This window comes from Apodemus sylvaticus, chromosome 8 (genome assembly GCF_947179515.1).
Source record: "Apodemus sylvaticus chromosome 8, mApoSyl1.1, whole genome shotgun sequence".
Taxonomy (NCBI): Eukaryota; Metazoa; Chordata; class Mammalia; order Rodentia; family Muridae; genus Apodemus; species Apodemus sylvaticus.
Genome location: NC_067479.1, coordinates 75,017,427 through 75,043,012, shown reverse-complemented (window position 1 = coordinate 75,043,012; position 25,586 = coordinate 75,017,427). Strand labels below are relative to the sequence as shown.

The 25,586-nt window shown below is 44.0% G+C and overlaps 1 protein-coding gene across 1 annotated transcript in view; it reads left to right on the top strand.

Moving 5' to 3' along the window:
• The window catches only part of Rpgrip1 (RPGR interacting protein 1), a 61,962-nt gene that overhangs the window by 15,556 nt on the left and 20,820 nt on the right, over nt 1-25,586 (top strand). Inside the window, exons 7-15 of the mRNA XM_052191549.1 lie at nt 825-953; nt 6,271-6,376; nt 10,010-10,033; nt 12,071-12,217; nt 14,810-14,883; nt 19,145-19,305; nt 21,249-21,412; nt 23,024-23,167; nt 23,588-23,705. Of these exons, the coding sequence (XP_052047509.1) occupies nt 825-953; nt 6,271-6,376; nt 10,010-10,033; nt 12,071-12,217; nt 14,810-14,883; nt 19,145-19,305; nt 21,249-21,412; nt 23,024-23,167; nt 23,588-23,705 (1,067 nt within the window). The remainder of the gene's footprint in view (nt 1-824; nt 954-6,270; nt 6,377-10,009; nt 10,034-12,070; nt 12,218-14,809; nt 14,884-19,144; nt 19,306-21,248; nt 21,413-23,023; nt 23,168-23,587; nt 23,706-25,586) is intronic.

Here is a 25,586-nt window from a genome sequence, read left to right as displayed (position 1 = left end):
ATAATCAGAGAAGATGAAAGTCAGCTCTAAGTCAAAACTGCAATGTCTAAAAAAAAAAAGCCGTGCAGTGGTGGCGCACGCCTGTAATCCCAGCACTCTGGGAGGCAGAGGCAGGCAGATTTCTGAGTTCGAGGCCAGCCTGGTCTACAGAGTTCCAGGACAACCAGGGCTATACAGAGAAACCCTGTCTCAAAAAACAAACAAAAAAACCAAACAAACAAAAAACTGCAATGTCTTTGTTTAAAAGTATAAAACAAGAGTGAAGAGGAGGGACATTCCCTTAGTCCCAGCATGCAGGCCCGGAGACAGATGGATCTCTGTGAGTTCCTGTCAAATTCCACACTTATATTCATATTTATATTCATAAAGTGAACATTTTTCTGTCCTTTGTGTGACAAATGACAATCCTTTTCATGACAAAGTATTCTCCTTTCCTTTTAGATTTATCTCCTGTGTTGACATTTGCAGGCTATATTTTGTAAGATTATCCTCTAGATCACCAAGATCTAACTTTTTTTTCTGGGCAGGATTTCTCTGAGTAACCCTAACTGCCCTAGAACTTGCTTTGTAGACACGCTGGCCTTGAACTCACAGAGATCTGCCTGCCTCGGCCTCTCACACACTGGGATAAAAGGTGTGCACCTCTGCTGCCCAGCTAACTTTTCTAACATTTCTTTTTTGTATGTGAATAGCTGAGTTCTAAATGACACAAAAACTTTCTGCTTTTCCCTTTTGAGTTTAATATTCCTCAATTATAACAGGATAGTTTTTATCTGCCAATTCCTGATTTGGGCTAAATTCATTGGTCTTTGTGTGCCTAACAGCGCTCACATTATGACTACTGATTCTACCCATGGGGAAGAGATCCCCAGGTCTCCTGAGAAAACATCCAAAGTTGAAAAGATTGAACAGAGAAGCTCACAGGAGCGTGCTCAGAAGGCTGCAGAACTCCGGTGAGAGCTAACATTCTGTGCTTCAAACCATACTGAACAGAACTAGCTCAGCTGCTCTTCACTTCTGAGGAAAAAAGATTTCCCTCTGGCTGAAATACAGGCCCTCCCTTAGTACTCACCTTTAATCCCAAACAATGAAGGTAAAGTTACTTTGTACAAGGAAGCACCCTTGTTTTAAAGTGATGTCTAATTGAGTAGCAGACAAAGTGATGAATCAGAGAAACATTTGACAAAATAGGATCTGCCCAACTCTAATGAGGAGAGGAGAGGAAAGCTACTTAAGGGGCAGAACAGATGGGGGAGGAGAGAGAGAGAAGAGGGGGAAGGGGGAGTGAGAAGCATTTTTACTGGGACAGTTGTACAGAGACAGGTTGTAGAGAGAACAAGCTAGACTAGACACAGATGAAGACAGAATGAGACAGGGTGAAGAGCAAGAAGATTAGAACAGATTGACATCGTTTGATCAATTCAGAAGAAACTGAGAGAAGCCAGATTGAATCGGTTATCCTGGAGAGGAGCTTGAGCCACAACAGCTGAGTTGACAATCCAGTCAGAGAACAAAAAGAAGAAAGGGTGAGCTTATTTAGCCACAAGTCTCAGAGGCTGAAAACATTCTAGACCTAGATTAGATTAAACAGAGGCTAGAAGCTGCCAGGGCTGGGCCTAGGTTAGCAGACTGAGGCAGTAAGACTCCAGGATGACATGCACATCAGGCAAATAAAGTTACTTTTACACTAGGAGTACCTAGCAAAGTAAGAGAGTAGTGGTGGTGGTGGTTGTGCATGCCTTTAATTCCAGCACTCAGGAGGCAGGCAGATCTGTGAACATGAGGCCAGCCCGGTCTATAGAGCAAGTTCCAGGACAGCCAGAGCTACACAGAGAAACCCTGTCTCAAAAACAAAAAACCCCAAACACAAAAACAAAAAACAAAAAACCCAAAGAACCGTGCATATAATGGAGTAGGTAGTCAGGCACTGTGGTTATGGTGTGTGTGTGTAGTTAATCCCAGCACTGTGGTTATGGTGTGTGTGTATAGTTAATCCCAGCACTCAAGAGGCACACATGGGTGGATCTCTGTTGGAGGCCAGCCTGGTCTACATAGAGAATTCCAGGGTGACACAGTGAGACTTCCTCTCAAGAAAGGGGATGGGGAAGAGAAGAAGTGAATTTTTCCCTGTAGCTCTGGCTGTCCTGGAACTCAATCTGTAGAACATGAGGACCTCAGACTCACAAGGACCTCAGACTCACAAGGACCTCAGACTCACAGTGATCCACCTGCCTCTGCCTTCTGAGTCATGGGGGCATGTGTCCCCCACTGCCTGGCCAGGATTTTTTTAAAGAATTAATAAAATATAGAAAGAGATGGCTAGAATACTTAACCCTTTAATAGGATAATGTACTTTTCCTTCCCAATTTCCCACCTCAGTGCAGTTCCTTACAGGCCGAGCCTCTCTTCTCTCTTCTCTCCTTTCTATGAGTTTTCTAAGTGTGTTTGCCCTGACACATTGGGCTTCATTCTTTCTCTAAGGCTCTCCCCACAACGTGGATGACCATCCTTTGTTTATTTTATGTATATGAGTGTTTTGCCTGATGTTTTTCTGTGTGCTACATGTATGCTTAGTGCCCATGGAAGCCAGAAAAGGAGGTTGGATGTCCTGGAACTGGAGTTACAGACACTTGCTAGCCTGTCATACAAATGCTGGGAATTGAACCCAGGGCCTCTGGAAGAGCAGCCAGTTCTCTTATCCACTGAGCCATCTCTCCAGCCACCCAAGCCCTCTTAACTCAAGTTGACATGGCATTTTCCTTCTCTCTGCCATTTCTCTCCTTTGAGAAGCAGAGATTTGCAGCTGGCCTGCCCTGAAGAATTTTCTCTTTAAATCTACTAAAAGTGTCCTCAAGCTGGAAGGAGAGAAATGAAGAAAGGGAATCCTGCACAAGTCTGATCCACCTTTAAACAATATTTTATTTTACTTTTATTATTATTGTGTGTGTGGTAAGTGTATGAGGGTGTGTTCTAGTACAGGCATACACATGGGATGGCATCTGTGGTGTATGTGTGTGTGTGTTCTAGTACAAGTATACACATGTGATGGCAGGTGTGTGGTGTGTGTGTGGGGTGTTCTAGTACAGGAATACACATGGGATGGCCTGTGTCTGGTGTGTTTGTGTGTGTTCTAGCACAGGCATTCACATGTGATGGCAGGTGTGTGGTGTGTTTTGGGTTTTCTAGTACAGGGGCACACATGGGATGGCAGTGTGGTGTGTTTGTGTGTGTGTGTTCTAGTAAAGGCATATACATGGGATGGCATGTGTGTGGTGTGTGTGTGTATGTGTGTGTGTGTTCTAGTACAGGTATACACATGTGATGGCAGGTGTGTGGTGTGTGTGTGAGGTGTTCTAGTACAGGAATACACATGGGATGGCATATGTGGTGTGTGTGTGTGTGTGTGTTCTAGTACAGGCATGCACATGGGATGGCATGTGTGTGGTGTGTGTGTGTGTTCTAGTACAGGCATACACATGGGATGACATGTGTATGGAGGACAGAAGACAACTTTCTGGAGTCGGTTTTTTTATTCCACCATAAATTCCAAAAATTGAAATTAAGCTATGCAATTTCTGTGGCAAGTGCCTTACCTGCTGGTTGAAGGGTTGGGGATTTACCTCAGTAGTAGGACAGATGGCTTGGTGTGTATGTGTGTAGGGGTGTGGGAGTGTGTGTGGGGTGTTGCTGGAACTGAAGGCAAGACTCACCACACCTAGCAAAGAAAAACAATTTTAAAAAAATGTCTAGGCGGATCTCTGAGTTTGAGGCCAGTCTGGTCTACAGAGTGAGTTCCAGGACAGCCAGGGCGACACAGAGAAACCCTGTGTCAAAAAACCAAAAAACAAAACAAAACAAAACAACAACAACAACAACCAAAAAAACCAACTCTAGGAAGATTAGTCCAGTCAGTTAATTGCTTGTCATACAAATGTGAGGATTTGGAACCATGCACAGAAAAATTGGGTGTGACAGCATGCTCTTACAGTCCCAGCACTCCCCAGAGCTCATTACTGAGCCAGGTTCTCTGTGAAAGATCTTGTCTCATCTTAGAAAGTGGAGGGAGATACCCAGCATCAACCCTGGCTTCCACATGTGGAAGGGGGCGCCAAATCTTTTGGAATTAGGGTTGACTGCCAGTTTGCCCTGGAACTTTTGTCTTTCCAAAAGCAGAAAGTACTCTTTACCACTGAACCAAAAGTGGTGTCTTTATTACAAAAATGAGCTAATATCCAGAACTGGGGGCACCACACCTTTAATCCCAGAATTTAGGATGCAGAGACAGGAGCATCTTTTTTTTTTTTTTAAAGATTTATTTATTTCATTTATATGAATACACTGTAGCTGTCTTCAGACACACCAGAAGAGGGCATCACATCTCATTACAGATGGTTGTGAGCCACCATGTGGATGTTAGGAATTGAACTCAGGACCTCTGGAAGAGCAAGCAGCCAGTGCTCTTAAAGGCTGAGCCATCTCTCCAGCCCGAGACAGGCTCATCTTTATGAATTCAAGGCCATCCTAGACTAGGGCATTCCAGATGGGCCAAGGAAAAATGGAGAAAAAAAAACATTAAAAAAAATGAACAAACCTTAAGGCCGAGGCAACAGCTGCTGTTAAGGTTCCTCTGTGCTGTGCTGCACACTGGGCATTTGGGCAAGAGGGTGATTACATGGATCTGCCATTATCTATCACAGTGCATCCACTGAACTAAAACTCCCCTGTGCTCTGCCTGCTCATGTCTCCTTTCCAAATCGCTGATGACACCGATCCTTCGGTTCTCTCTGTATATAGTTTTGCCTTTCCCCCAAAGTATTGCATAGCTGAAACTATACAAATACAGCTCTTTCCTCATAAACATATGCATTTAGGATCCTACCAGGTTTCCATTACTTGATAGCCAGCAGCCCCTTCTCCATCCACCTACCACCTATGGCTGAATAACAGACAGTCCAGTTAATTTTTATTTTATTTTGCTTTTTGAGACAGGGTTTCACGTAACTCAGGCTGGTCCAAACTCAGTGTGGTGCAGAGGGTAATCTTGAACCTTTGATCCTCTTGCTGCTTCTACCTGTCAAACACTGGGATTACAGCCATTCACCACTGCATCTGTGCCAGGGACCAAACTTGTCCTGCATGCTTGGAAGTCCTTCTTCTCTCTACCCTCTGAACTGCAAACCCAAGCTTGTGGCGCTCCACAAACACCAAAGACTTAAGTCCTGTATTTAATTACAGGAGGTGGAGTCTCTAAGCATCAGTGTCATTTTAAAGATCTCATTCATAACAGGCCAGGAATGAGAGTCACTGAGAGAATGAGCATAAATCCTTCCTACAATCTTTTAAACCTCTGTTTGTTTGTTTGTTTGTTTGTTTGTTTGTTTTTGAGACTGGGTTTTACTAAGTAGCTCAGTAGCTCTGGCCGCCTTGGAACTTGCTTTGCAGAATAGCTGACCTTGTACTCACAGATTCGCCTGCCTCTTCCTCCAAAGTGCTGAGACTTAAGGTGTGCACCATCAGATAATTTGTTATGTTTTGATTTGCTTTTGCTTTTCAAGGCAGGATTTCTCTGTGTAGTCCTGGCTGTCCTAGAAATCTCTTTGTAGACCAGGTTATCCTCCAACTCAGAGATCTGCCTGCCTCTGCCTTCCAAGTTTGAGTCCTAGGATTAAAAATACATGTCACCATCCCCATTAAATCATTTTTTAAAAAGAAAAAAAAAAGAGGCCAGCTTGGTCTATCTAGATATATTGTCTCAAAAATGTAAATTAAATCAAATGCCTGGAAACAGTATCCCATGGGTTTGGAAATAATAATAGCCTTCCATTGGGTTTATATTTATGTTTCTAAGGAAATAAGGCATATATTTAGTTGCACTCTGTAAGACTTCTGAGAAATTGTGAGAACCATAATTAAAAACAAAACAGTTCTTACATTTTTTGGTTTTTTTTTTATTTGGTTTTTTTGAGACAGGGTTTCTCTGTATAGCCCTGGCTGTCCTGAAACTCAGTCAGTAACCAGGCTGGCCTACAGAAATCCGCCTGCCTCTGCTTTCCAGAGCGCTGGGATTACAGGCGTGTGCCACCACCGTCTGGCTCTTAAGTTTTCTTAACTCAAGGTTTAAGGTTGGCGGTCCTCAGGTCTCAGCTGTCACCATTAACAACAGAAGGAGGACTAGTTTGTAGGCTTCCTACTTCCGATGAGTTATGGGAGGACAGAGTGGGTAACAACAGAAGGGCCCCAGATGGAACAGTTAGTGTCTTCTTTCTGCAGAGCGTCCATTCAGGAGAATGTGGAGCTGATCCGACTTAAGAAGCTCCTATACGAGAGGAATACCTCGCTGGCAGCCACAGAAGCCCAACTGACACGAGTTCAAGAGGTGACTTTCTGTGATAGCTGTGCTTTTTAGAGAGGGGAAAGCCAATGAGTTCCTGCCTGAGGCCCTAAGCTCAACTCCTGCACAAAGGGAGAAATGTTCCTTAAAAATAAACCTGTTCCTCCCCCTCCTTCCCTTCCTGTTCTCCCTCCACTTTGGATCCACCCCTTCTTTGTGATGGGCTCTTATTCTGTAAAGTAGGCTGACTGAAACTCACTGTGTACCTCAGGCTAGCCTCAAACTTACACAATCCTTTCTTTGCCCACCCCTCAAATGCTGGGATCATGAGTGTGCCCACCATCCCCAGCTGTTTGTTTTCTGTTTTATCTATGTGATCTTATAATTCAAGGACACTAAGGTACTTGCCTAAGGTCTTATAATTTACAGGGGGTATTCAATCCAAGCCTTCCAAGTCTGTTGCTTTCTCAGTATTGTTCACTATCTGTTATGGAGAAGGCTTAGGCCCTTGCCTGGTAAGATGGGATTTGGCAGGGTTAATCTGGGTCAGGATAAGGTCCCAAGCCAAGGGATCAGAATGTGATTCTGTAATTATCATGGTTTGGAGGCAAGCCTTTGGTGAGTACTTTCTATATGCTGAGGACGTGGTCTTGGGTACTTAGAGTGTGCCCTGTTTTAACACAACAAAACCAAGGTCCTAAAAGCACAGAGGGAATTACACCCCTAAGAAGATAAGTAACTGGATCAAGGTGTGAAAAGATAAAGAGGCAGAGCAGGTGTCTTAGGGTTTTACTGCTGTGAACAGACACCATGATTGCGGCAACTCTTATAAAGGACAACATTTAGTTGGGGCTAGCTTATAGGTTCTGAGGTTTAGTCCATTATCAACATGGCATCCAGGAAAGGCATGGCTCTGGAGGAGCTGAGAGTTATACATCTTGCTCCAAAGGCAGACAGAAGACTGGCTCCCAAGCGGCTAGGTCTCAAAGCCTTCCCCCACAGTGACACAATTCCTCCAACAAGGCCACACTTCCTATAGTGACACCCCCTGGGCCAAGCATATTCAAACCACCACGGCTGGCGTTGGTTCAGGCTAGAACCATAGCTTTCCCCTTTCCCAGGTTAGATGCTACTGTGAAGATGGTGGAAACATGGCGTCGAGGACTAAGTGAGACTCAGCACTGTCCGTTTATTGAGCCAGCATGCACAGAGTATCAAAACTTCACAACCCACTAAGATATAAAGATCACACTGGAGAGGCGTGGTGTTTGTTTGTTTTAAAGTCAAATTAAAGATCACAGGCTGGTGAGATGGCTTAGCAGGGAAGAACACTGACTGCTCTTCCAGAGGTCCTGAGTTCAAATCCCAGCAACCACATGGTGGCTCACAACCATCCATAATGAGATCTGATGCCCTCTTCTGGTGTGTCTGAAGACAGTTACAGTGTACTAATTTATAATAATAAATAAATCTTTGGACCTGAGAGAGCAGGGACTGAGCGAGCAGGGCTGACCAGAGCAAGGAGAGGTACTAAATTCAATTCCCAGAAACCATATGAGGGCTCACAACCATCTGTACAGCTACATTGTACTCATATACATTAAATAAATAAATCTTAAAAAATAAAGATCACACTGAAGAGTGACACAGCTCTAGTCTCTAAGGCCATTGCAGGAGTAAGATTGCAGCAAGTTCACAGAATAACTCTACATGAGGTAAAGGAGTGGTCAGGCCCCCAGAGACAGATGTAAAAGCAGAAGAAGGTTCATGAAAGGGGGCTGGAGAGATGGCAGAGTGGTTAAGAGTACTGGATGCTCTTCTAGAGGCCCCATGTTTAATTCCCAGCAATTCACATGGACACACTTGGCCATCAGTAACTCCAGTTCCAGGGGACCAAGTTCACTGTTCTGGCCCCTGCAAACACTGGGCATGCAGTGGTGCACAGACACATATGCTGGCAAAACACCCATGTATACATGTGATAGAAATTAAAATGTAAATGCCTTTTAAATAGGACTCATAAAAGAGTAAGTTCATGAGCTGAATTCTGAAATATCAGGAGAGTGTCATACAATACCAGGTGTGCAAGAAAAGGAAAAAATTTCTAGGAAGGTGAATGTAGGCACACTGAAGGTTTAGGTCCTAGAGCCTATGTTAAGAATTTGGGCTTCTGCCAGGCAGTGGTGGCACATGCCTTTAATCCCAGCACTTGGGAGACAGAGGCAGGTAGATTTCTGAGTTCGAGGCCAGCCTGGTCTACAGAGTGAGTTCCAGGACAGCCAGGGTCACATAGAGGAACCCTGTCTCAAAACACCAAAAAAAAAAAAAAAAAAAAAGAATTTGGGCTTCAGCCCATAAATAGTGGCAGCTGGGGAAGAGGTTGGAACAAGCTTATTATAAAATCAACTTCCTCCCTCCAAAAGATCTTACAGTCTTTTAAAAGCATGAGAATTGAAATACATCTTGGTAATAAAAGAATATCTTTAGGGAAATGATTACAAAGTACCATTTTTTACTAGTTACAGGTGGTAGGAATATTGCTAATGTAGGAGAGTTTTTATATATTTTTAAAATATTTATTTATTTTATGCATATATGTGCTCTATCTGCATGTTTACTTGCATGCAGAAGAAGGCATCATATGGAAATATAGATGGCTGTGAGCCAGCATGTGCATGCTGGGAATTGAACTCAGGAACTCTGGAAGAGCAGACAGTGCTCTTAACCACTGAGCCATCTCTCCAGCCCCAAGTTTTTATATTGTGTCCTGAAATCTTCAAATGTCTCTAGAATCATAATATCTCAAGGCAATCATCAGTTACATAGCAAGTCTGTGGCCAGCCTGGCTGCATGAGATCCTGTCTCAAAAAAAATTAAGGCAAACAAACCAGCCAAAACTAGGAAAGGGGGCTGAAGAGATAGCATAGAGGTTAGAAGCACTTGTTCTTGTATCGGATCCAGGTTCAGTTCCTAGCACCCACATAGTACCTCATAACTGTCTCTAACTGCAGGTCCAGGAGATTTGATGCCCTCTTCTGACCTCTGCAAGAACCAGGTACATACGTGGTGCATATACAAACATTCATGCAGGCAAAACACATATACACATAAAATAACTAAATCTAAAAAGAAAATCACAGAGGTCAGGAGCACAGAATAAAGGTTGGAATAGCAGATACAGATTGTAGACATAGAACTCTTACAGAAGCCCAGGACAGGGGAACCAAGAACACTAGATGAGAGGACCCAGGTGAACAGAAGCCTGCAGAAAAAGGGATCTTAAAGTAGTCCCAGACATAAAACAATGGACTCTGTCCCGAAAGGAGAAAGTGTGAGGGCAGCGGAGAAATGGGAGGTAGCTTCTGGGTCCTGCTCTGGGTGAGTGAACGCAGTGGCTTCTGCGATGACCAGGACATGGCTACTTGGTTGAAGCATAACGCATCTCTTCTTCTCCTCTCTCTCTCTGAGATAAGGTCTCACTGTAGCCCTGGCTAACTTGAAATTTGTTGTGTAGACTAGATTTGACTCAAGACTCAAAGATGTCCTCCTGCTTCTGCCTCCTGAGTGCTGGGTTTAAAGGCGTGGAATGCCACACTGGACTATATTTATCTTACAGGGATGTCAAGTATCTCATGAAATTGATGAACTGGTGAGATAATGCTTACTTATTTCTTCCAGGCATATGAAGACTTGCTCCAGAAGGTAATCTTTGTTGTTGTTATGGTTGTTTGATCTCTGTACATGACCCTGAATATCCTGGAACTCTCTCTGTAGACCAAGCTGGCCTCAAACTCACAGAGATCCCTCTGCATCTGCCTCCTGAAGACTGGGACTAAAGGCGTGCACAACCTCTCCTGGCATCAGAAGGTAATAAAGATTCTTTGACTCTTTTATTTTTTAAAAAAGATGTATTGATTTTTATGAGTTTACTGCTGTCTTCAGACACACCAGAAGAGTGTATCAGACTCCATTACAGATGGTTGTGAGCCACCATGTGGTTACTGGGAATTTAACTCAGGACCTCTGGAAGAGCAGCCAGTGCTTTTAACCACTAAGCCATCTCTCCAGCCCTTGACTCTATTCTTAGTAATCAGAGCAATCAAATCCAAAGAAACCTGTGTACTTCTGTGGGTTATATGACAGTAGAGTTAAGGCAATTAAATCAATTATCAGGTCATAGTGTGTCTAGTAAGATGAACTATGCTATTACTATAACAAATGATACTTATTGTATTGTTTTCAGCAAAATCAAAATACAAGTCCTGAGTTAAGTGATATTTCTTTAGTTTATTACCACAGCAAACTATAACATTCACTCAAAAATTCCTAGCAGCATTCTTTTGACATGTGTAAGGCAACAAAGTATCCAGTGGCTGTTCTTCATTTGATATTCTCCAGACTTTGACCTTACTACCATGAGTGGGGTGCAGACAAACGGAGTAAGTACCTGTGACTGAGGGTTTCCAAGGAGCTCAGCTGTGCCTGGACAGAAGCAGCCACAGAAAATGGCACACAACTTCTAGAGCTGACATGGTATCTTCCAAGGGGCAAGAGGAGAGATAATATCATTACAAAAATCAACCAAATAACTTGGAAAATAAAGGCAGGTTTTGAAAATGGACCTAGCCGGGCAGTGATGACACATGCCTTGAATCCCAGAACTTGGGAGGCAGAGGCAGGCAGATTTCTGAGTTTGAGGCCAGCCTGGTCTCAGAGTGAGTTCCAGGACAGCCAGGGCTACACAGAGGAACCCTGTCTCAAAAAAGCCAAAAAAAAACAAAAAATAAAAAATTAAAAAAATTAAAAAGAAAGAAAGAAAGAAAAAAGAAAAGAAAAGAAAAGAAAGAAAAGAAAATGGACCTAATTTAGAACCAGGGATTAACTGGATCTTGGAAAAAATTATGGCCCCAGTGATAAGTTCAGAATGAAAAGAAAGTCCTCCCTAAAAGGAAAACCATACTTGCAGAGAAATGCTAAGGAGAAAAAAAAAACAAGGTCACTTTACAGGGCCAGGCATTGCTTATTATCTTCAAGGTCTGACTTAATTAGTGTTCTATTGCTGTGAAGAGACTCATGGGCAAATCAATTCTTTTAAATATTTATTTGTTTATTTATTTATTTATTTATTTATTTTATGTATGTTAGTACACTGTCATTCTCAAGGAGAGCATTGGATCCCATTACAGATGGCTGTGAGCCACCATGTGGTTGCTGGGAATTGAACTCAGGACCTCTGGAAGAGCAGCCAGTTCTCTTAACTGGCAAAGCAGTTCTTATAAAAGAAAGCATTTAACTGGGGCTTGCTTATAGTTTCAGAGAGTTGGTCTATTGTTATCATGGTCGTCCATTGTTATCATGGTGGGGAGAATGGAAGCAACACAGTCAGGTATGGTGCTGGAGAAACAGCTGAGAGTTCTACATACTGATTCCCAGGCATTAGGAAGAAAAAATAGAGTCACTGGGCCTGGTTTGGGCTTCTAAATCCAAAGCCCACTTCCAATGACACACTTCCTCTCACAAGGCCACACCTACTCCAACAAGGCCACACCTCCTAATCCTTCTCAAGTTGTGCCACTCCCTGAAGACCAAGCATTGAAATATATGAACATATGGGGGCCATTCTTAGTCAAAGCACCACATGGTCATTCTCTGTGACCTCCACCTAAGAATGCTCAAGTTTCTACTGTGCTGAGACCATGTCATGTTATCATTCTTAGAGGAATTTCCTTTTGTCTGCAGAATCAGGGGATATTGGATGCAACCCATGATGCCTTCCTCAGCCAAGTGAATGAGCTCAAGGCAGAGCTGAGTGAAGAAAGCAAGAAGGCTGTGAACCTGAAGGCCCAGCTGGGAGATGTGTCTATCTTGCAGATAACTCTGAAGGAGGTAAATAATAGTAGTGAGAAAACACTATCAACTGTGTCGTATTCCAGGCTCAGGTGAATCTCAGTTATGGACTAGTTGCCTTGCTAATGCTTTGGGTTTGATCGGAAACACTGTAGGAAAGCAGCGTGGTTCCAGGAATGGTGTCACATGCCTTTAGCTCCAGCATGTGAGTTCAGTCCATCTTGGTGAAACCCTGACCCAAAGCAAATCATGTACTAACATATACACCTGTCACCATTGCAAAACATACGTTGACATAGACCTGTAACCTCATCAATCTAAAGATGGAAACAACATGGTGAGACATACAAGGTCCTTTTTGGATGTATAGGAAGTTTGAGACCTGCTTGAGCTACATGGTAAAACAACCAAATAAATAAATAAATGTGAGAGGGGCATTTTAAAAAAAGATTATTTTCTTTTATGTATGGGTATTTTGCCTGCATATGTGTGCCTATCCCCTGGAACTAGAGTTGTGCGTGGCCATATAGGTGCTGGGACTTGAACTCTGGTCCTCTAGAGGAGCAGCCAGTGCTCCTAACTGCTGAGCCATCTCTCCAGCTCCTGGCACTTTCTTTTTTAAATTAAAAACTGCTGCATTCCAACTTCGAGATGTTAAAAGTGAACATCTTAGCAACAGTAGGGCTATTCCATGAAAAACATTTATTTTAAATTTTGTACATCTATGCATCTTATTAGAGCCCAGTATTTGCTGAGGTCAGAAGAGGTCAGATTAGATCCCCTGGACATAGAGTTACAGATGTTTCGGGGCAATCATGTGGGTGCTGGGAATCACCCAGATCCACGGAACAGCGGTCAGTGCTCTTAGTCACAGCCCTGCCTCTCCAGCCCTGATAATGTTCTCACATGCAGGCAGTGAGCCTCCAAAGTGGCTAAACCTTGTAGTTAAGGAGATTGCAACATTTGAGGGTTTATACTTCTCTGCTTTCTTTTGTCTTTCTTTCTCCAGTATTTGATTTTTTTCCTCTTTTGTTTATTTCTGAGACAGGGTCTCACTGTGTAGCTCTGACTAGTCTGGAATGCACTATGCATAGACCAGGCTGGCCTGGAACTCACAGAGCTCTGCCTGCCTCTGCCTGAGGCTAACAGCTGAGGTTAATGATGCATACCACCAGGAGTGGCTGTTTCTTTTTCTTTTCTTTTCTTTTCTTTTCTTTTCTTTTCTTTTCTTTTCTTTTCTTTTCTTTTCTTTTCTTTTCTTTTCTTTTCTTTTTTAAAAAGATTTATTTATTTATTATATATGAGTACACTGTAGCTATCTTCAGACAGACCAGAAGAGAACATCAGATTCCATTACAAATGGTTGTGAGTCACCATGTGGTTGCTGGTATTTGAATTCATGACCTCTGGAAAAGCAGTCAGTGTTCTTAACCACTGACCCATCTCTCCAGCCCTGTTTGATTTTCCTTACATTTTTTATTTATTGTGTGTCTGTATGTGCAAATACATAGACCACAGTTCAAGTGTGGAAGTCACAGGACAATGCTTGATGGTCATTTTTTCCCCCTTTTGTCCTGTAGGTTCAGAGGATCAAATTAAAGTCATCAGGCTTGGTGGCAATCACCCTTATCATCTGAGCATCTCACTAACAACCTTTATCTTTTATAATCCATTGCCATTTCCCTTGTGATAGGGACACAGACTTGATGAAAACTTACTCAAAGAGTTTTCACTAATTCTAGTAAAAGTTCCTAGTTTCATTTTTCTTTTCTTTTTCTTTCTTTCTTTCTTTCTTTCTTTCTTTCTTTCTTTCTTTCTTTCTTTCTTTCTTTCTTTCTTTCTTTCTTTCTTTCTTTCTTTCTTTCTTTCTTTTTTTGAGATAGGGGTTCTCTGTGTATCCCTGGCTGTCCTAGGACTCACTCTTTAGACCAGGCTGGCCTCGAACTCAGAAATCTACCTGTCTCTGCCTCCCAAGTGCTGGGATAAAAGGCGTGCACAACCACTGCCCAGCTTCCCACTTCGCTTTCAATTGATTCCAATCTTCTTTCCTTCCTTCCTTCCTTCCTTCCTTCCTTCCTTCCTTCCTTCCTTCCTTCCTTCCTTCCTTCCTCTCTCTCTCTCTCTCTCTCTCTCTCTCTCTCTCTCTCTCTTTCTTTCTTTCTTTCTTTCTTTGGTTTTTCAAGACAAGGTTTCTCAGTGTAGCCCTGGCTGTCCTGGAACTTGCTCTGAAGATCAGGTTGGCCTTGAACTTGAATCTCCACCAGCCTCAGTGCTGGAATTAAAGGTGTGCACACCACTGTTCAACTTCCTTCCTTCCTTCCTTCCTTCCTTCCTTCCTTCCTTCCTTCCTTCCTTCCTTCCTTTCTTTCTTTCTTTCTTTCTTTCTTTCTTTCTTTCTTTCTTGAGGGGGGGGGGAGGTTGAGACAGGGTTTCTCTGTATAACCCTGGCTGTCCTGGAACTCACTTTGTAGAGCAGGCTGGCCTCAAACTCAGAAATCTGCCTGCCTCTGCCTCCCAACTGTTTTTCAAACAACACACCATGTAGAGCTGGTATAGAAAAGTCCATGCCCAAGCTCCAATCTATGACGGGAAGCAAGACCAGTGTGGTCTCAAGGATTCTGTCTTTCTTAGTTTCAGGTCAGAGTTGAAGATTTGGAAAATGAACGAAAATTGCTGAGTGACAATTATAACAGACTCTTAGAAAAGTGAGTACGAAGTCTGGTCCCTAAGCATCTTTCTCTATGAAAGAACTATGGAACCTTCCAAGTTTTAAACACATCGACCAGGCATGGTGGCACATACCTTTATTCCAAATTCTGGAGGAAAAGGCAGGCAAAGATGGAGGCCTCAAGGCTAGCCTGATCTATAGCATGAGTTCTGGGACAGCCAGGGCTTTACAGAGAGATCTGTCTCAAAGAACTAAACAGAAAAAGAGATAGCAATAAAGTTCAATGGAGGAGCTGGAGAGATTGCTCAGTGGTTAGAGCACTGACTGCTCTTCCAGAGGTTCTGAGTTCAAATCCCAGCAACCACATGGTGGCTCACAACCATCTGTAATGGGATCTGATGCCCTCTTCTGGTGTGTCTGAAGACAGCGACCGTGTACTCGCACATATACAATAAAGAAATCTTTAAAAAAAAAAATTTCAAAGGAAAAGCAAATTGTACCTGACTGTGCTAGCCTTGCCTGGCTTGTGCGTTTGATAGCAGCTGACATTATGTGAAGGTAAAGGGCACCCTCACTTTTATCACTTTTATCACTTTTCTTTATTTTTTATTTTTTACTTATTTTTATCTTATGTGTATGGGCGTGTCTGCATGTGTGCTTACACACCACACGTGTGCCTCGTGTCTGCCTCTGGAGGCCAGCAGATGGCATTGGATCCCCTGGAACTGAACTTCCAGATGGTTGTGTAGCATCATGTGGGTTCTGGGAACTGAACCTAGGTCCTCTGGGAGAGGAACTAGTTTCTTAGTCGCTGGGCCATCTCTCCAGCCTCTCATTTTAAATTTTTACAATCAACATATATTCGTGTTAATTTTATAATTAAAGAGACCTTGTGGCACAGGCCTGTAACCCCAGATACTTAGGACCTGGCCAAGTAAATCCACGAGTTTAAAGTGTACCTGGGTTACAATATGAGTTTAAGGACAACCTGGGCAACTTAGTGGGACTCTGTCTCAGCACAACAGTAAGATGAGGGCTGGGGAGGTAGGTGAGAGGTAGAGCATTTCCCTCAGGTGTGTGAGGTCCTGGGTTCAATTCCCAGTACCACTAAAAAAGTATGTGAAGACATTTTTAAAAATCAAAATGCCTTGTGTCATGGTCAAAGATAGCAAAGAGAGCCAGGCGTGGATCCTGCACCTGTTATCCTATCCTTGCTTTTAGGAGGCGGAGCCTGTATGGGATGAATGGTCCCGCAGAGGAAGGCCTTAAGCTCCCTGTATAGCCAAGAATAACCTTGAATTTCTCTTGCCTCCACCTCCAGGGTGTTGGAATTACAGGTGCTTGGCACCTTGCTTGATCCACACATTTCTGAGGACTAAACTCAGGGACCTTGGTCACGCTAGGCAAGTGCTCTGTAATCACAGCCTTGGCCCCCTAAGAAACTTTAGTTTTTTTAAACAGGGTCTCTCTACGTAGACTAGGCTGTCCTGGAATTCACTGTGTAGTTCAGGATGATGTCAAACTCACCTGCCTTGGCCTGTGGTGTGGGGATCAGGATTAAAGGCGTATGCCACCTGACATTTATTCAGAAAGTTGTGGGCTTTTGTTGTTGTTATTTTGTTTGTTTGTTTTGTTTTATAGAAAATTTCCTCTGTGTAACCCCTGTCCTAGATCAGGCCGTAAACCAGGCTGGCCTAGAACTTGGAGATCTTCCTGCCTCTGCCTCCCAAATTCTGGGATTAAAGGTGTGTACTGTCACCACCTGGCTCAGAAACAGCTTTTTTCTTCAAAATTTTCTTAAATTTACCAGTTTATTTTTATGTGTATGAGTGTTTTATCTGCATGCATATGTGTTTTTATGTGATATGTGTGCTGGTGAATACAGAGGTCAAAAAGGGTGTTGGATTCTATGAGTTGGAGTGATGGGTAGCTGTGAATCCCGTGTGAGTGCTCAGAATAGAACCTGGTCTCCTTCCAGAAAAACAAGTGCCTAACCATTGAGCAATTTCTCCAGCCTCTGGGGGGTTTGTTTGTTTGTCTTTTGTTTTTTGTTTTAAGATACTTTTAAAATTCCAGTCATTAATCTTTAGGGATAAGACTAGCTCTGAGTTCCTGAAACTGTAGGAGGGATAGCTCTTTTTCACTTCATTTAATCTTTTTACATTTATTTATTAGAAGGGGTGCATGAGCCAGGCATGGTGGCACACGCCTTTAATCCCAGGACTCAGGAGGCAGAGGCAGGCGGATTTCTGAGTTTGAGGCCAACCTGGTCTACAGAGTGAGTTCCAGGACAGCCAGGGCCACACAGAGAAACCCTGTCTCAAAAAAAAAAAAAAAAAAAAAAAAAAAGGGAGGGGGTGCATGCCGCAATGTGCATGTGGAGGTGAGAGGACAGCTTGCAGGAGTCAGTTCTGTCCTTCCCTCATGTGGTACCTGGGACTTGAACTCAGGTTGTCAGGCTTGGCAGCAGGAGCCCATACCACTTGTCTTAGTCAGGGTTTCTATTCCTGCACAAAGCATCACAGCCAAGTTGGGGAGGAAAGGGTTTATTGAGCTTACAGTTCCACATTGCTGTTCATCACCAAAGGAAGTCAGGACTGGAACTCAAGCAGGTCAGAAAGTAGAAGCTGATGCAGAGGCCATGAAGGGATGTTTCTTTCTGGCTTGCTTCCCCTGGCTTGTTCAGCCTGCTCTCTTATCGAACCCAAGACCACCAACCCAGGGATGGCACCACCCACAAGGGGCCCTCCCCACTTGATCACTTATTAAGAAAATGCCCCACAGCTGGATCTCATGGAGGCACTTCCCCAACTAAAGCTCCTTTCTCTGTGATTACTCCAGCCTCGGTCAAGTTGACACACAAAACCAGCCAGTACATTACTGTACCAGCTCACTACACACCCCACCCTCACTAGGTATTTTTGTTAGTTTTTTTTCTTTTTTCTTTTTTCTTTTTTTGTTTGTGTTTTTGAGACAGGGTTTCTCTGTGTAGCCCTGGCTGTCCCTAGAACTCACTCTGTAGACCAGGCTGGCCTCAAACTCAGAAATCTGTCTGCCTCTGCCTCCCAAGTGCTCGTACTAAAGGCGTGCACCACCACTGCCCAGCTTTTTGTTAGTTTTGTTTGTTTTTAAGATAGGGCCTCCCTATGTAGACGAGGTTATCCTAAAACACAGAAATCTGCCTTCCTCTGCTTCCTGGTGCTGTCTAAAGGCATGGGCCACCACTTCTGATCAGGAAGGTTAATAATAATAATAATAATAACAATTATTATTATTATTATAGGTTTTTTCAGACAGGGTTTCTCAGTGCAGCTATGGCTGTCCTGGAACTCATTTTTTAGAGTTTGAGTCTGGCCTCAAACTCAAAGATCTGCCTACTTCTGCCTCCCAAGTGCTGGAGTTAAAGGTGTGTGCCACCACCACTGCTCTTGGTCAGGAAGCTTTTAATGTCAATGTCATTCCATTTCTATAAATGACTAAGACCTGGTCTTACACTCAGGGCAGGTCTAACTGCTAAATACCATGGGATGGAGTTGCAGACTAAGACCTCGTCTTACACTCAGGGCAGGTCTAACTGCTAAATACCATGGAATGGAGTTGCAGGTGTTAAAAAGCTTGTTCTCCTCCTCCTCCTCCTCCTCCTCCTCCTCCTCCTCCTCCTCCTCCTCCTCTTCCTCCAATCATTTATTTATTTATTTATTTAATGTGTGAGTACATTGTAGCTGTCTTCAGACACCAGAAGAGGGCATTTGATCTCCTCACAGATGGTTGTGAGCCACCATGTGTTTGCTGGGATTTGAACTCAGGACCTATGGTAGAGCAGTCAGTGCTCTTAACTGCTGAGCTGTCCCTCCAGCCCTCATTTTCCTTCTTGAGAATAGCAGGAGGTTTAAAGTTTTCTAATGTAGCCATTGGCAAAGGGATATAAAGGGGCTAGGTGAGAAAAGAAAGCTCTTGTTTCTCAGTTCTAACTCAGGAGGTCTCAGTGTGTCCTAAGATGTGGGCCCTTGCCAAAGGAAGCCATCCCCCAGGAGAAGTTCCTTGAGAAGTGCACGATTTAGGTGCTAGCGTAGTGGAACCCTCAAGACTTAAGCAGACGTGACACTGAGTAACTCCTCAATGCCACCCAGAAGTTCCAAAGCAGTTAGCAAGTGACAGTTACAAATAAAGGCTGGGCAGAAAAACCATGTGGAGAAAGGAATGATCAGCTAGGTCCCAGAGATGCTGAGACTGTGTAACAAGGATGCTGGATCCTACTCCTTTGAGGATCCTTCTGACACCACGCCTGGGGTTTTCAGCATGCTGGACAGCAGTCATCAGCCTCTGGACAGCAGTCATCAGCCCCCCTGGAGCAGGGAGCTCATGGGGGAGCAGCTCCCACAGCAAGTCTGTCCACTGCTGGACCAAATGGGTGCTGAGCTGGAGGAGACCAAAGGCTTGCTTCAAGCAACCAGCAAAGGTGGGTCAAGTCTAAAGGAGTGTCCTCAATGTAGTGCCGGCTGCATCTGGTTTGGAGGCAGGAACTTGGGCCTCTCCTTCTCCAGTCTTCCCAACTGACCCTGTATTTTGTGCTCACTGATAACTAGGATTAAACATGGGCAATGAGTTCTGATTTAGCCAGGAAAACATGTTCCCTGCCTACCTCATGTGTATGCCTTTCCCTCCACAGCTCTTCCTGTCTGGAATGATACCAATTTTTAATTTACTGTTTTTTAACAATTACTTTATTGATTGTGCTAAACATAAATTTCTCACCCAGCCTGGTGGTGCACACCTTTAGTCCCAGTACTTGGGAGGCAAAGGCAGAAGGATCTCTGTGAGTTCAAGGCTAGCCTGGTCTGCACAGTGAGTACCAGGACAGCCAGGACTATATAGTAAGATCCTGTCTCAAAATACACACACACACACACACACACACACAGAGAGAGAGAGAGAGAGAGAGAGAGAGAGAGAGAGAGAGAGAGAGAGAGGAGGAGAAGAAGAGGAGGAGGAGATTAATTTCTGTTTATTTTTTAAAATTTAGTCATTTCCAAGATGCGTGGAAAAAACTCAGTTTTTTTTTCTACCTGATGTCAAAAATTGAGAAGTGGATTACTACTCTTTGTTGGCATCTGGGTTTTTACTCTCATTTTAGTCCCTGTATCTTTTCCCCATGGATTTGGTGCTGGAACTTTAATGGGGGGCCTCACTTATGCTGTACAGGTGATCTACAAGGGGTTCCATCTACTAGCCCTCTCCTTCAAGACAAGATGTCCATGTGGTTCAACCTGACCTTGACTATTGGATACTCAGTCTTTTTGCAGCCACATTCTGTATCGATTGCACTTGTATGTGCACCATCACTCCATGTGTGTTACAGGCACCCGACCCCTCCATGTGTGTTACAGGCACCCGACCCCTCCATGTGCGTTACAGGCACCCGTGCACCATTGGGCCCAGCTTAACCCGACTGAACTCTGTCACAGTAGGAGATAGTTATTTGATTTTTAAACATTGTCAAGAAGATGATCCTCTTCACCCTGTCATAGATCCTGTTGTACAGGGTTTTGAAATAGCCCTTTAGATTCTAGTATCTTCAAGTAAAAAGTATTGGAGAAGAAACATGGCACAGGACAATAGGGTCTCCTATCTTTGCCCTTTGGGACGTGGCAGAAGGACTGAGAGTTTGAAGCTAGCCTGGGCTATGTAGCAAGACTCTGTCTGTCTCAAACAAAACAAAGCAACAAGAGCCTTCAGGCAGAAGCCATACAATACAAAAGCTAAGGAACTTACACCAAGCACTGTGCAATACATGTAAACTAAGTCTAATAAGATAAGAAGCAATCTGATGTAATGTCTCTGAGGTTCCATGGAGCGCTGCACCCTGGACAGCAGTAGCCTTACTTTCCTGAGACACACACACAATACTCTGCCTTTTCTCAGCCGGGGTGGGTATGGAGATGGGGGCTACCGAGAACTGATGGCTAGAAGTCACAACAGAGTCAAGTTGGTGAGTAACTGGCTGGGGTGGTGCTATCAAAAAAGTAATATTTGGTGGGGGATTTGGTTCAGTTAGTAGAACACTTTTGAATGTGTAAGACCCTGGGGTTCATTATCTGCATTATCCCCTGACCCCATCCCACCCGCCCTAAAACATACCACTGGCCTGTCCCAGTTAGCCATATGACTGTCCTGTTGTCCGTGTTTCTGTCTCCATCCCACAATTCCTTTGGGTGTTGTTCTATCCTCTGATCTTACCTTAGAAGTACAACCTCCATGGACTGGGTCAGCAGGTTAGAGGCCCAGTCTGTTTCAGCAAGAGGGAACTGCTTTTTTGGTAGAGCCAAACATTATTTCACACTTGACTCAACTCTGACCATGACTGCCAATAACTGGGTTCAAGTCTCTGGATTCCTCCTTCAGCAGCTCAAGATGGAAAGCCGAAGATTCAGGTTAGCAGCATCCTTTGCCAGCATAAACAGGAAGAAGAGAGCCTTCAGTCCACAGCCACTGTACCCCCATCTCCAGAAGAGCTGTCTGACCGGGCTGCTCAGCCCACTCTACTCCCGCAGACAGATCAGAGAGAGGTGAGTTAGTCACTCTGCTGAGAGGTTTCTGCCAGAAATCTCCAGGGTAAAACTACAGGAGCAACACTGTCTGGATGGAGAACTGGATTTAAAAAGTGCTGAGCCAGCTGACAGATAGGGTTTATTGAGCCCCACCCAGTACCCCATGCTTTAGCGCTCATTAAAGATAGAATCTTCTTTAAAAGTTTTCATTAAAAGTTTTTAGAAGAAGGGCTGGAGAGATGGTTCAGCTTATAAGAAGGGCTGGTTTTCCAAAGGTCCTGAGTTCATTTCCCAATGATCACATGATGGCTCATAACCATCTGTAACAGGATCTGAGTCCCTCTTCTAGCATGCAGGTATACATGCAGTAGAGCACTCATATACATCAAAAAAAAAAGTTGTATCTCAGCATTTAAGAGCACTGCTGCAGCCAAGCAGTGGTGGCGAATGCCTTTAATCCCAGCACTTGGGAGGCAGAGGCAGGCAGATTTCTGAGTTTGAGGACAGCCTGGTGTACAGAGTGAGTTCCAGGACAGCCAGGGCTATACAGAGAGAAACCCTGTCTTGAAAAAAACAAATCCAAAAAAAAAAAAAAAAAAAAAAAAAGCCCGTTGCTCTTCCAGAGGTCCTGAGTTCAATTCCCAGCAACCACATGGTAGCTTACAACCATCTGTAATGGGATCTAATGCCTTCTTCTAATGCCTTCTTCTAGTGTGGCTGAAGACAGGACAGTATTCTCATATACATAAAATGAATCTTTAAAAAATGTTTTATAAAAAAGATGTATTTATTTGAGTACTGTGTCTACATGTCCATCTGCATATCATGTGTGATGGCCTGGCAGCCAGAAGAGGACATTAGATTCTCTAGGACTGGAGTTATGGATGGCTGCGAACTACCATGTGGGAGGAAACTTGGGTCCTCCAAGAGCAGTAGGCGCTCTGAATCACTGACCCATCTCTCCAGTCCCTTTGTTTCGTTTGTAAAGATTTATTTTTTAATTTTTATTTTATGCATCTGAGTGCTTTGCTTGCGTGTATGTATGTATGTGTCCCACATGTGTGCAGTGCCCATTGGAGGTCAGAAGAGGTCAGGAATTCCCCTGAAACTAGAGTTAGAGACAATTGGGAGCTGCCACACGGGTTCTGGGAATTGAATCTGGGTTTTCTGGGGGTCGGGGGGTTGGGAGCAGCCAGTGCTCCTAGGCACTGAGCCATCTCTCCAGTCCCTAGTGTCTTTAGGTGTGAACTTGGAAGGGCAAACTGCCATCTTGCTTTTATTCATTACAATTTTGTGGATGTATATGACATGTTTGTGTGGGCACGTGCCACACACAGTACATTTGTCGGGGTCAGAGGACACCTTTGTGGAGTTGTTTCTCTCCTAACACTTCTGTGTGGGTTTCAGAGACTGAACTCAGGTCCTCAAGCTTGCTCAGTGCAAGCCTGAGCCACCATCCTGCTAGCCTCCAAACTGCCATTTGAAAACTGTCACCATTCTACAGTGACACCCTAACCGACCGGGGGGCTGAAGTGACACAAATCTTGTACGTTCTGGAGAAAATGTTGTTGCTGGCATTTTATACTTCTCACCAACCACTTTTACCAATGTCTTCTTTTCACTCTCTAGTCCAGTGAACCACAAGCTCAAGACAAGAATCACCTATCCCACGTGCTAAGTGAGCTGCAAGTGTCCCATGCAGAGACCGCCCTGGAACTAGAAAAAACCAGAGACATGCTTCTTCTGCAGCGCAAAATCAACATGTGTTATCAGGTGCAAGGGCCAGGAAGCCAGGCATATGAGAATCACACAGCCTGGGAAGCACCCTTGGGTTCCTGGGCTGGTGGTTAGCAGGGTGCTGCACAGGAGGCGCCTCAGCACTCACTCACACGTGCCCAGGCTTCTAGCCCCAGAAGTCAGCTAAGGGGGAGCTCATAAAAGCAAATGCCAAACTTCCGGATTCATTTCCCCCCAAAGTCCTAGGGACGCAATCATCCTAGGTGCCACAAGTGTACCCAGGGGTGAAGGTTCTTAGAAAACCTGAGCTTGCTTTCTTCCTGGGTCGAACCTGCCCTGCTGAGGAGGTGGCAATCAATCTCCTTCTCCTGCAAGGTCCAGTTTTTAAAGTCGGGGCTCTTAGGTTCTGAGAAAAAAAGTTTCTGAGAGGAAAGTTCAGTTCTTACTTTGTTGCAGGAGGAGTTGGAGGCAACACTGACAAAAGCTGACAAGGAAAATAGGGACCATGAAGAGAAGCTGGAGAGGCTGAATCACCTCCTAGACTTCAAGAACAGCCGCATAAAGCAGCTGGAAGGTATTTTAAGAAGCCACGGCCTTCCAACATCTGGCAAGTCTTAGTACTTTGTTTCCATCTTGGGTGGTGTCACGTGACTAACAGCAACTAACAGCGATCTGATCCTCCTGACTTTCTCTCTCCTGCTCTTTCTCTCTTCTCTCATGCTTGGTTTGTAATTTCTTTTCCTCTTCAGCTCAGTGCAAATCTCTGATTTTTCTGGAGAATTTCCACAGGGTCAGCGGTGCTCCTCCTGGGTGGTTGGAAGAATGTCATTGAGGGTGACTGACCCCAAGGCTGGTGAATCTCTCCTCTCCTCTCTGTCATTTCTTGAATCCATACCTATCAGCCTATGGCAGGTCTTGCCAGGTAATATACACTCTTGTTAGGCATTTCCTCTCATCTTTTCCTGAGATTTCTCTCTAAAATCTTTGTTGCAATTTGAGGGTGTAGGCAGAGGCAGGGCCGGTGTTGCCAATGTGTTTCCTATCCAGGTTCTTCCTATTCAGTAGGGTCACTTCAGAAAGGGTCCACTGTCAACCTTGAGTGTCAGAATAGGCTTTGTCATCATGCACTTGGGAGAGAGATGGCTTACCCTAGCCAAATCCACCCCAGTCTGATATTTAAAGCGGAAGGCAAGGCACTAACTAACATCGGCATACATGGAGCTGCTGCGAAGCGGTTCTCCTTTCTGGGAAGAGAGTCAGTAATGAGCAGGTTCCCTAGTGAGCACAGCCCGAGAGTCCAGGAAGGTCTGGGGGCCTTGCCACACCAGGGTGAGTCTGGTATGGCTGCTGCCAATTGAAAAGGTAGTCCTCCCTCGGACTGAATCCTCAGGGCTTAGACTCAAGGTCTATCTCAGGATAAATGCCCTCACGTACATCTGAAGGTTCGCTTGCTTTCACTTTCTATGCAGATTCCTGCCAAAGCTGAGTAGCATTTTGATGCACACCACTTAGCTGTATTATCTTTAAGATTTATTTATGTGAATGTGCCATTTGTATGTATGAGAAGAAGGAGGGCATGAGACTTCATTATAGGTTGTAAGCCCCCGTGTGGTGGCTGGAATTGAACTCAGGACCTCTGGAAGAGCAGCTAGTGCCCCTGAACTGCTGAGCCGTCTCTGTAGCCTATATTATTTCTTTTGAGAATTGCCTACCTCTATCTTTCCCCCATGATTTAATAGTATCTCTGATTTGTACTTCCTTATATGTAAAGGCTTTGTGTCGTGTAAGGTTAATTTAAACATATTGTATTTAGTGATAGCAACTATTTATTTATTTATTTATTTATTTATTTATTTATTTATTTATTGCCTTCTCTATGTAGCTCTGGCCCAGAACTTGATCTGTAGACCAGGCTGACCTTGAACTCACAGAGATCTGCCTACATCCTGCCTCTTGAGTGACAGGATTAAAGACTTGTACTACTGCTGCTTGGCTATATCAAATCTTATAATGGAAGAAAACATCAGTTAGCTGGGTGAGGTGGCACTTGCCTTTAACTTGCAGAACTTGAGAGGCAGAAACAGGCAGATCTCTGTGAGTTCAAGGCTAGGCTGGTCTATAGCAAGCTCCTCAGCCCAGGCCACACAGTGGGACCCTATTTAAAACAAGCAAATACAAAATAAAACAACAAAAAAGGAAAATATCAATTAATCAATTTTTCAATTTCTGTGTTACATTTTTTATTATACTTTTTCTGTTTTGTTTTGTTTTTCTTTTTTCTTTTCTTTCTTTTTTTTCTCTCTCTCTCCCCTTTCCTTCCTTCCTTTCCTTCCTTCCTTTCCTTCCTTCCTTCCCTTCCTTCCTTCCTTCCTTCCCTTCCTTCCTTCCTTCCTTCCTTCCTTCCTTCCTTCCTTCCTTCCTTCCTTTCTTCTTTTTTTCTTTCTTCTTTCTTTCT